Here is a 12067-nt window from a genome sequence, read left to right on the forward strand (position 1 = left end):
GGGAACCAGATCGGTCTCGGCCACGCCGGTGCGGTGAGAATCATCCTGGACCTCTTGAGCTGGTTGATGAGACGGAGCAGCAACGGAGGGAACGCGTACAGGAACAGGCCGTCCCAAGGGAACGAGAAAGCATCGCCCATGCTCCTTGGCTGTGTGAACCTGCTGGCAAACCTCTGGCACTTGGAGTTCGTCGCCATCACGAACAGGTCGATCTGGGGTTTACCCCATCGTTGACAGAGCCAATCCACCTGGTCCTGGTGTAGTTCCCACTCGTGGCACGAGCGCAGCTCCCTGCTGAGTGAGTCGGCGATGGTTTTATTCCTGCCAGGTGGAAGGAAACCAGAAACATCCCCTGGGCGACGGCCCAGTGCCACAGATCCTGGGCCTCCTCGGATAGGGCTGGGGATCTGGTGCCTCCCTGCTTCCAGATGTAGATCATGGTGGTGTTGTCGGTGAAGATCCTCACCACTTTGTCCTTGAGGGACGGAAGGAACGATTTGAGCGCCCAGAACATGGCTCGTAGCTTCAGGATGTTGATGTGGAGAGACCTCTCGTCCCGGAGACAGAGGCCTCTTGCATGGAGATCTCCGGTGTGGGGGGCCCCCCCCATCCCTCCAGGGAGGTGTCCATCGTCACAGTCTGATACGCTGGGGTCTGGAAGTCCGTGCCTGCCACGAGGAGCGCACTGGTACCCCACCATCGAATCGCCCGACGGAACTCCTCGTCGAGCGGGATCCTAGCTTCGAAGCTGCCTGCCGCTTGAATCCAGCGGGCGCCGAGGAACTCTTCGGGCGCGTCCGAAGTCTGCAAAGGGGGACAAGGTAGATGCATGAAGACATCATCCCGATGAGGGACTTGATGGACCTCAACCTGGCCACGTCCGTGGCTAACAGGCGCTGCACCTTGCCCAAAATGGACTTCGTCCGTTCTTCCGACGGAGATGCCAATCGCTCCACTGTATCGAGCTTGGCTCCCAAAAACAGTGCCACCTGCGAAGGGACCAGGTGGGATTTGGGGTAGTTTATGGCGAATCCCAGTTCCAAGAGCAGGCGGACGGTCCTCGCTGTGTGTTCGACGGAGAGTTCTCTTGACCTTGCACGGATTAGCCAGTCGTCCAGGTAGGGGTAGACGTGGATCCCCTTGCAGGCGCAGCCACGCCGCCACTGGTGCAAGGCACTTGGTGAACACCCTGGGTGCCGACTTCAATCCGAAACGGCAGGGCTCTGAATTGGTAGTGACGCCCCTGGACTACGAATCAGAGTAACTTTGTGTCCTTTTAGAATGGGGATGTGGAAGTAGGCATCCTCCAGGTCCAGCGACGATAGGAAGTCACCCTCCTCCAGCTGTCCCAGCACGTGCTGGAGGGTGACCATCCTGAATATCTGTGCCTTGATGTACTTGTTCGACGCAGGTCCAGGATGGGGCGCCAACCGCCTATCTTCTTTCTGACGATAAAGTACCTTGAGTACGGAGCCCCAGAGCCTCTTGGGGACGAGCTCGATGGCACTTTTCTTAAGCATCGCCCTTACCCCCAACAGCAGTTGAGGGACGCGATTCTTCTTCCTGGCCACGGGAGGAATGCAAGGACATTTCTTTTGAAATTCTAGCGAGTGTCCACGGGCCAGGGTGTCCAGCACTCCCACACGCTGACGAACTTCGTCAGCCGGCCTCCCACCGGGGTGCTTCGGTGGGGGCCCGACGCTACGGCCGGTTCAGTCCTGCTTGGAAGAGGCCTTGTCGCCTTGGCCTCCTTGACGGCGGGACCCTCCTTGCTTGCCGCGGTCTCTGTAAGCCTCCTGGGACGAGGGGGGTCCACGGGCCTCGTGGGCACGAAGGCCAGTGCGGGGTGGACTCTCCTCCACTTGTTCGGAGGGCTTCCCAACGGTCCTGGTTCTGGATCCTCCGTCGGGGTCCGTGGTAACCTCGTCCTCAGTACATAAGGATTGGATCGCCAACAAAATGGCCGCCGAGCTATCCTGTTGCTCGGGCAATGGCTGCGACGGACGGGATGGCTGCTCCACTGGGCCCTTGTCATCGCTATCTTCGATCACATCAGCAGGAACCTTCCCCTGGGATCGAACCTCTTGTTGAGGCCTTTCACAGTTTCCACCGGATCCTCCTCGGATGACGAGTCCGTAAGGGCCACCGGCCCCCCCCCTCTTTTTCCACCGGGGTCTTAACGATGGTCTGGAAAGAGGATTCCCTCTGCGTTAGCAGGGAAACTCTGGGCCCCGAGAACGCCTCCACTGGTGTAGCCTCTGCCGGCTTCGCCAGGGCCGCTGCGACAACCTCAATAGAGGCCTTTGCCGGGTGGATCAAGGCCCTCACCACCTCAGGTGCGTCCTGGGCCTTCGCTTTGGGGGGTGGAGGGGGAATCATCGCCTCGCTCCCCCTCGGCTCCCTTCGAGATCGACCGGGGCCTCTCCAGAAGCTTATCCAGATTCTCGGACTTCCTCTTCCCCGAACCAGAGTGATGGCTCGTGGTTGATCGTGCCGGGGAAGTCGCGCCCTGCCTGGCAGCCAAAGAGCCCGACCTTTCGGCGCTCCTGGTGCCCGCAGACTCGCGGTGCTTGGCCTTCTGTTGGGCCACCGTCGCCGAGGCACCCTCACAGGACTTAGAAGACTGCTCAGACTTTTTCTTCGCCTTCTCACCTGCTGTGCCCTTCTCCAGCCAGGCGGCGAGGCGGGAACGAAGATCTTGCTTGGTCCGTTCCGACAGGTTCTTGCAGAACGCACAGTCCTTCTCCACGTGCGTCTTGTCCTCATGAAGGCAGTAGAGACATCTCGAATGCTTGTCATCCTTGAAAACATTTTGCAATCTGCATCCAGGGCAGCTCCTGAACAGCTTGGATCCGGGCGTCGAGCTTCCCTTGTCCTGGGCCATGTCCGTTGAGGTAGGCCACAGATCTTCTGGAATCCTCCAAGAAGCGTAGCTCGATGAAAACTTCACCCTTGAGGGGCGTAGAAGAATTCCGAAACGGGTCCCCGTAATCGGAAGTAGAACGGTGGAGCTTGAGGCTCAATTAAACGAAAAAAAAATGAGAAAATCTCTTGAAAAAGCGCATAAATGCAGTAAAAGCTCGAGAGCTAAAGCACGAGGACTCCCAACACTTGAACGTCCGGTAAAAATCTGAGGATGGCTGCCAGGGGAGGGCCTTAGTGAAGTGGGTAGTCATTGGCTGGGGGCAGTATGACCCAGAGATCAGTGATTGGTTACTTCTAAGAAAGACCGATCAGAAACAAAACCGATACTGATTTTTACTTTCCGAGGATTCCCAGCCTGACGATGGGGAATATTCATGAGCATGTGAATCCATGCCAGACCCCATGCTGGAAAACCCCAATACTGACAGCAGCTTAGGGTTCTAGAGAGTCATTCTTCATAAATATAACATCCGCTAGCGCCCTTAAATTGACATAACTGTTCCTACCCATAATGAAGCCCGTCTGATTCTGATGAATTAATTTCAGAAGCAGAGGATTGATCCTTACCAGAAAGATTTTAGCTAGAAGTTTGATGTCCGCATTCAAAAGAGAAATTGGTCTATTGTTACCACACATCATTTGGCTCTTACCCGGTTTGGGGATCACCGATATTGCTGCTTGCATGGAATCAGCCACTTTTTCAGTGGTGTCCGTGGTGATAATTTCTCTGAAGAGGTCTACTAAGAATGGCGCTAGCAAGGAGCAAACCGTCATGTAACATTCAATCGGGAAACAAGCTATCCTGGACATTTTCCAGGGGCTAAAGGATTGAGTAACTTTTCCTTTCAACCAAGCATCAGGTTTACCCTTAGCCCTTTCCAAGCTAAAATGTCATTCGAAAAATGAAAAGGTTACACGAATATGCCAATAAAATTCCAAACCTTTGGGCCAATTACAAGACTATAGATCACTTTCATTATCCTAATACACTGCACCACAGACAGCCTCAATTATCAAGAGTTACACACTTCACTATCCTGAGGGAGATTAACCCCAGCATTTCTGCTCATCAAGACAGCATTGTATTAACACTAGCAAAAGTTGTTTTTAACACAATGTATACCCCACATCTATAGCAAAGTAAAAAGTTTATTCATGGGCAAAAATTAATCACTTCTGCACACAAACCCGTATGACTCAAATAATACATACAGCTTGACCATAAACCGCTTCTTGAGGCTTTCCAGTGGCATCAAGACCACCATGAACGTAAGAGGAAGTCCGGCCATAAAACCTGAAAAGATAGACCACAGAATAAGGTATATCAAAAAAAAAATGTATGCAACCAAACCCAAAATAAGCACACAATGTATAAGAAACAATGTGCAAGGTTGCACAACAGACACTGGAAATGGATATTGATCAGGAGATAGTACTTTGATAAATATCCACACAAAATGAGTAAAATGTTCAACAGCTATAAACAGTCCAACATTTGACTGCAGTACATTGAAAAGAAGATCAAAATGTGATTGGTTTGCAGGTGGCAGCTTGCAGCTAGAGTGCAGCAGAAATGAACAAGTTACTTACTTGTAACTATTGTTCTCCAGCACGGATCCGGCATGGATTCACATGCTCATGAATATTCCCAGTCATCAGGCTGGGAAATCCTCGGTAAATGAAAGAAAAAAAACAGTTTCACTTGAACACTATTTCTCCTCTAAACCAATCACTGAGCTCTGGGTCGTACAGCCCCCCCATCCAATGACAGCTCTCTACCTAAGCCCCTCCTCTTGCAGCCATATTCAGATTTGGCAAGCACGTTAAGTGGCAGTATGACCAAGAAGAGCCGCAGAGGGAGAGTTTGCATATGAATCCATGCCAGACCATGCTGGAAACCAGTTACAGGTAGGTAACAAACCTTCGCTAGCATGGGGTCTGCATGGATTCACATGCTCCTGTATAACGAATACACAGCCGTATAAAACTACACAACCACGGGAGGTGGAAAGACTCAACAGACCCAATCAACTCTAATCTCTGGAACAGACTCACCTCACGTGAACAGGTTGCATAGCACTGCTTGGCCGGCTCTCTACTCCTCCCTGGAATCCCTGTCGGCGCAGTAGAAATTTGTGAAGGTGTGCGTGGACCTCCACGTAGCAGCCCTGCAGATGTACAGCAGGGGCACACCAGCCAGAAACGCTGGCTTCGCAGCAATTGCGCTGGTGGAGTGGGCTCTCGGACACCAACCGATGCCAGTGCATGATGCAGCCGGACAGCCACCTTGATATGAAGCCTTGGGACAAAGGGTTCAAGAAAATGAAAGAGGCGTGTGTCCACAGCACCAATCTCGATTCGTGCAAGCCGGGTATGGCTGCTTGCAAGATAGGGCCTGTATCTCACCTACCCTCCTGGCGGAGGTGATGGCCACCAGGAAAGCAGTTTCCCACGAGAGGAAATTGAGGGGCCTGATGCATAGGCTCGAAGGGAACCCCCATGATCCTCATCAGCACCACGTTGAGTTTCACCGGTGGGAAAGAGCAAAAAAGTTATTTCAGGAATTCCTTGACGAGTCGATGAGACCAAAGAAAATACATGCCTGGAGACCTGGTGTAGGCGATAGCCGCCAGGTGTACCTTGATCGAGGCGTGCGCCAGTCCGGACTTGGCCAAAGATACCAACTATGGAAGAACCTGCGGTGGGTTATATTCTGCAACCGGCACCACGTAGCAAAGTGCTTCCACTTGTGATCGTAGCACTTTGAAGTCAACACCACCCTGGCCTTGGCAAGGACCTCCCTGCAGTCCACAGGCAACTCATATCCTCCAACGTCCAAGGCAGCAGGAGCCAAGCCCTCAGGTTCAGCGATCCTGGGTCGTGATGCAGGATTGCACCTCCTTCTCTGGCGAGAAGAGCCAGGAACACTGGTAGCTTGCTCGGAGGGGATGCCGACAGGTTTAGCTCTGGAAACCAAATCTGCCTTGGCCACACCGGGGCGATGAGTATCATCCTACACCAGCACAGAGTGTATTGATGACTTAGCGGGAGAGGCAACTGAGGAAATGCGTAATGGAGAGAACATGTCACCAGGCTCCTTGGTTGTTTCAAACTTCTGGCATTTGGAGTTCACCGCCGTCGCAAACAGATCGATCTGGGGCCTGCCCACTTGGTGAAAATGTGGTCCACCTAGTCCTGCTTCAGTTCCCACTCTTGGCTGGAGTGAAATTCCCTGCTGAGGGAATCCGCAATGGGGTTCTCTACTCCCGCTAGGTGAAGAGTGACAAGGAACATTTCCTGTCCAACAGCCCAGCACCGCAAGTCCTCCGCTTCCATGGAGAGCGCCGGAGATAGATTGCCCCCTTGTTTCCGGATGTAGACCATCGTTGTGGTGTTGTCGGTTAAGATACTCACCACCTTGCCCTTCAGATACGGAAGGTATGACTCGAGGGCCAGAACACTCCCCGCAGCTCAAGGACGTTGATATGAAGAACCACCTTCTCCGGCAGCCAGAGGCCTCTGGCATGCAGACATCCGGTGTGGGCTGCCTAGCCTTTCAGAGAAGCGTCTGGTGACCATTTCCTGTAATGGAAAGTTCTGAAAACCTGTGCCCCCAGACGATGTTGGAACGGACGGCCCACCACTTATCGCCAGACGGAACTCGTCCAGAGTGATCTTGTCCGCAAAGTTTCCAGGCACTTGTACCCAGCGAGCATCCATGAACTACTGAAGACGGTGCATCTAACCTGCAAAGCCAGATGAGGTAGATGCAGGACATCATGCCGAGCAACGACTTGATGGTCTGCACCGTGGCAGTCTTCATGGACAACAGCCGCTGCACGTTACCTTGAATGGCCGCTACCCTCTCCTCCGAGGGTGATGCTAGGCAGGACACTGTATTGAGTCTGGCCCCCAGGAACAGCACATTCTGCGAAGGCATCAAGCAGGACTTTGGATAACTGTTGGAGAATCCCAGATCCGTCAGCAGCTTGACGGCCACCTCTGTGTCTGACTGCGAACTCTCAGGCCGGGAAAAGCCAGTCGTCGAGGTATGGGCATATGTGAATCGCCCGTAAACTCAGATGGGACGGCACCAGTACAAGACCTTTGTGAACACTCTGGAGCCCAACTTCAAGCCGAAGGGGTAGGGCCTTCAACTGGTAGTGATGGCCCTGCAATTCGAAGCGCAGAAGCCACCAGAGTTCATTGAATGGGGATGTGGCAGTAGACATCCTCCAGGTCGAGTTGGCCGAGCACAGGCTGCAACGTGACCATATTGAATTTCCGAGTGTAAGGATGAGGCAGGAAAGCAGGGATGAAGAAAATTAAAATCCTTTATTCAGGTGGTAGAAAACAAAATAAAAACAAATTCAGTTTTCTTCGGTATGGATGGGTCTTCAAATTCCTCCGTTCAATCTTCATAGGTCCAGAGCCTGTCTGGTGTGACTCTCTCCCTCAGGTCGAATGTTCTGAAAGAGCGTGGAAAAAACACACACCGTCCTTTGTCAGTTTCACTCTTATATAGGGAAAAAATACAAATCAACCAATCAGAGGCATCTAGGTTGTCACATCTATAAATATTCCCTGAAGCCCCGCCCCCTTCCTCTGGTCGAGGGCTGCTCCGCTACATTCTCCCATGTCCCTCCTGTCTGGTTCTGACTGTTGCTGGGGAGAACTTCAGGTGAGTGTAGTAAGTACAGGCCCGGGGAGCGGGTATTATTGCTGCCTCATGGTCGGGGACGGTGCTATCCAACCAACCCCAAGTCTGTGTGGCCATATTGGGTGTGTTATGTTTCATATCGGTTTCATCCGCCACATTGTCTAAGTGCGACCCGCGGTCTAATTCCCTACCGCGGCCGCCGTTTGCTTCCTTGCCAAGTTCTGACTCGCTGTCAATTTCTGAACCGCGGACGCCTTTCCTCTCCGAGCCGCGGTCAGGTTTGCTTGTCTGGCGGTCTCGTTCAAGTAACTCGTGCCCGCATTCGGGTATTGACTCGTGACCGCTCTCGCCAACCGGCTGCCGGTTGTTGTGAGCTAGAGGTTCTTCCTCTTCACACAGACTTGAGGTACTTGTTCAGACGCTGCAGGTCTAGAATGGTCCTCCAGCTCTGGGAAACCAGTTCTATCACCCCCTTTCATAGCATGGCCCGTCGTTCCTCCAAGAGCTGAGGGATGTACTGCTCTAGATGTGCCACCAGAGGGATCCAGGGACACCTGTGCTGATATTGTAGGTTATGTCCTTGGATGAGAGTGTCTAGCACCCATCTGTCGGTGATCTTTTCCCCCAATCGCTGACTAACCTAGTCAGCTGGAATCCCAGTGGGGTGCACATGTGAGGGCCAGACGTCTTGGCCGTTCATGCTCGTTTTGGCACCGGCTCCCTGCCCGGCTGGCGATGTGGTCCTCCACCGTAGGCCTGGGAACAGCCTCTGGGCTTCCTGGGTCGTCGATCTGGAAGGCTGACCTAACAAGGAGAAGAAACCTTTCGAAGACCTGGCTGACTTTCCTCTGGAGGAGCAAAAGGAAGAGTGGTGCTGCTGGAGGGTGCCCAGGGAACAGGCAGTCTCTACACCCACCTGGATGGCCTTGAGGGACTAGACAACCTTCCTGAAAAGGTTATCCCTGTCGAAAAGCATGCCTAACACCTTCGTTCAGACCTCCTGTCGGAAATCCATGACCTTCAACCAGCCTTGGCGATGAAGGCAGACACCGTTTTCCCACCTCCTGGAAACCATGTCGGCAAGGTTGAGTGCCACTGGGTTGACCGCCTTAATGGAAGCCGCTGTCTAAATCACTTTCCTCCCCATGGCGTTCATCTTGCCCTCGCTGTCCGGAGGGACTGAAGACCAGGACAGGTTAGATCAGTTTCCTCGCAGCTGCCAAATCCACCAATGGTCACAACCTCAGGCACTTGGGTGCGGGTTCTGGTACCCTCCTTCCTGGTTGCTTCCAGCACAAGCTGAACAGCTCAGAGGCTTTGGCTTTCATGGAATGGCATGACCCTACCTCATCCGGTAGGGACGCCCTAGGCTGCGGGGATGCCCGCCCAGCAGGGGTGGGCGGGGGCTACTTTGGCAGAGGTTGGTCGGAGGCAATTAGAACAGGACCTTGTGGCATCCTCTTCTGGATCTCCGACACCAGAGTGTGGAGTGACGACAGGATGTCCAGCGATGCATCCCTCGGCTAAGCTGGTGTGATTGTTATGCTACTTTGCATTTATATAGCGCCTTATGTACCATTGGTATGGTCTGAAGGTGCTGGTAGGTTGAACGCCCTTGGGAACCAAAGTTCAAATCAAAAGAGACAGACAGAAAGAGAAAAAGGTGCGTGTGAGCACCGGATGTGTGCAGCTGGTGGCATTCGTGTAATAGCTGCTTCTTAGCGGTAGGTGTGGTGGTTGAGAGCTCAAGAGTATGGGTTCGTTCTGGCACGATTTATCCAGAAGAATTGTGGCTGCATTAGGCCTGAGGAGAACGCCTGGCTGGGGGGGGGTGTAACCAGCAGTGTTTAGATAGAGTGATGGGGAGTATGCGGCAGATGTTGGTATGAGAACAGCTATAGCGAATGGGGTCATAGTATCTCCGTGTTCTAGTTGAATGATGGTAGAGAAGAGAGTAAGTGTGGTGATGTGCTATGATGGGTTACATGCACTTTGAAACGTGCCATGCAGTCCAATCCGTGCCACGCACTCCAACCCGTGCCGTGTATTTTAAGTTTTATGCACTCCATCCACGTATTTCACCCGTACCATCCACATACTTGATTGGAAAAACTATGCGTTGTGCCCTCGTCCTCCACACCTTTGTGGGCCGCGAGTAAGGACTCCAGTTAGTGTTCCATGGCCTGCGACACGGCCGGCAACTGGTCTAGGGCCTCCTTGACTTAGTCCTATAAAATTCTAGATCCAGCACACCCTATCTTAGAGTGCTGGAGGGGTTACTTAGTATCCCCTATGTCTAGTTACTCATGTAGCATTTATCTGTTACCCTTTCCTCTCAGAATGGCTGGTGGCAGAGGTTTTGCAATGAACTATGATTTACCCCGACGCTAGCTGTTTGCAGCTCCGGTAACGTTAAATCGCGGGAGCCATGTTTTTCAAAATGAGCCATCTTTGTAAAATTGGTGCTCGGTCTTTTTTCGCCATTTCTTTGTGGAAAGGCCCTTCGAGGTTTTTCTCTGCGTGCCAAACAAGGTTTGGTCTCTTTGTTCATTCGCTTTTGGCGGGCTTCAGGAGTGAAACCCACCGCTGGCGCCAGAGTGTCTGGGGTAGGCAGGAAGTGCCCGAAACTCCCTGTCCTTAGTCTCCTAGGAGACTCGAATGCACTCTGGTGACTGGCTGACTGTCCGACAAGGAAAGCTACCCTGCTGGGTAGTGGCAGCTAGGATGGAACTAATGGGAGAACTGAATAAATGGTGAGTCTCTTGGCTTGGAAGGCAAAGTCGACCAATGGACGAAGGAACTGAAGAGCTCGAAGAGGACAGCTGCTGCAACGCCTGAACAGTTAGTTTGCCCGGTAAAGCCCTGCTGCAGGTCCGAATCGCCAAGTTCGCAACAGAAGCCCGGCAAGGACGACTTCTCCCTTTAAGGTGGGACCAATCAACTCCCAAGTAAGCCACCTGGACACCCATCTCGGAGTTGGTTGCATTTCCTCAGAGTGCTGCAGGAAACCTTCGAGCCAGGGAGAGGGACACCAGATTGTGTGCTTTGCTTGTAAACTGGCCGAAGGCTTTCGGAAGATCCTCCAGACTCACATGAAGCTGGACTGACCAAGCCCCACACCTGCCCCCCCCAATCCCCCAGTTGAGTGCAGGCCCCCCGATGCGAGGAAAGTCCACATTGACAGCCAGGAAACACTTATTGCCATTTGCTGTACCGCAAGGAGCTGAAACGCGAAACAGCCACTGAAAATAAAGTTTGCCAGCTGCCAGCTTTGACGGTGCCAGTACAGTGCAGGAGTCCCCAGACGTCCTCCCTCTGGTCCCCACGAATGAGGCCAAGGAGCAGTTAGATCTGCAGAGTTGTACAAGAAGAGAAGTCTTCAGCTGCATCTTTTCTTCTTTACTAAGGAGAACTTACCTCTTACTGTAAAAGTGCTTGTAGCCCTACGTTTAATTCTTCTTGTTCGCAAAGAGTCCTAAGAACTTGTGCGAAGACTTTTCCATTTAGTAAATACCTCCCCTCTCGAGCTCTTCGCTCCTCCCCCTCCAACTCCCTCAGGGTCAGTTTTTCAAAGAAACGAGCTGGGAGTAGATCTCCGTCTTCAGCTGGGGCCTCCCTGCCACTTTATAACTTGAGGAAAACCATCTCAGGTTCCGGAAGCACCTCAAGACCTTCCTCTTTGCTTCGGCCTTCGCCCTGCCTCTCCCCTGCTGATCTGCTCTCTTGGCACCTTGTATTGAACACCCTCTGTCTCTGGTGCCAGGTTCCTGCTCATCCTGCCACCGGGCCACCCCTTGCACTGGGGTTTGTATCTGTACCCATACAGCCCCCCCAACCCTTTTCTTTTCCCCCCTCCTGCACTTATCAGACCCACCTGATTTGCTGCCTCAAACCTAGCACTTGCCACTTGGCTGCACTACCACTTTGGGCTGATTTTATTATTTATTATTACTCCAGTTTCTCCTTTGCTCTGCACTTTCTCCCACCCCTCCATGCACTTCTCCCTATCCCATGCACTTGCACGTTCTCAGTGTCCCTGGGCCTAGTAAGATCTGTTTCGCTCCCTTGCCTTGTCGCACTCTGAAACACCTGTGTATGAGCGCGATATAAATAAAATATATCATACTTACCTGAAGTGCTGCATCCTATCCAAAGGCGTTGGCCTAGTGACTTTGGCTTAGCCTATTGAATTGAATGACTCCTAAGAGCCATCTGAAAGTTTTTGCACTGCTTATGACTATTTGTATTTCTTGTGTTCTAATAACTTTTGCCTTTTACTTATTTTTTAAGGGGTATTCTGTATGCCAACAGTAAGAATGTCCCCAGCACCCTTGTTACTTAAGTCAACTGTGGGTGTAGGTTCTGTCTGTGGGCCATCCCAAAAGGGCTTTGTAGAGTGTACAGTATTTAAGTAGATTTGTGTTTTGCTATTCTATTGCTCCCTTCTGAAAAAGGCTTTATAACTGACTGATACACTCAAGG

The 12067-nt window shown here is 52.3% G+C and overlaps 1 protein-coding gene across 5 annotated transcripts in view; it reads right to left on the reverse strand.

Moving 5' to 3' along the window:
• G3BP2 (G3BP stress granule assembly factor 2) overlaps positions 1 to 12067 on the reverse strand; it is a 395323-nt gene that overhangs the window by 260597 nt on the left and 122659 nt on the right. For 4 of the 5 annotated variants that reach the window (XM_069630575.1, XM_069630576.1, XM_069630573.1 and 1 more), the window contains exon 3: positions 4138 to 4219. The exons of the other annotated variant lie outside the window; for it this stretch is intronic. In XM_069630575.1, the coding sequence (XP_069486676.1) occupies positions 4138 to 4219 (82 nt within the window). The remainder of the gene's footprint in view (positions 1 to 4137; positions 4220 to 12067) is intronic. 5 annotated transcript variants of the gene reach the window in all.

This window comes from Ambystoma mexicanum, chromosome 6q (genome assembly GCF_040938575.1).
Source record: "Ambystoma mexicanum isolate Mex_15411 chromosome 6q, UKY_AmexF1_1, whole genome shotgun sequence".
In the NCBI taxonomy this organism is placed as follows: Eukaryota; Metazoa; Chordata; class Amphibia; order Caudata; family Ambystomatidae; genus Ambystoma; species Ambystoma mexicanum.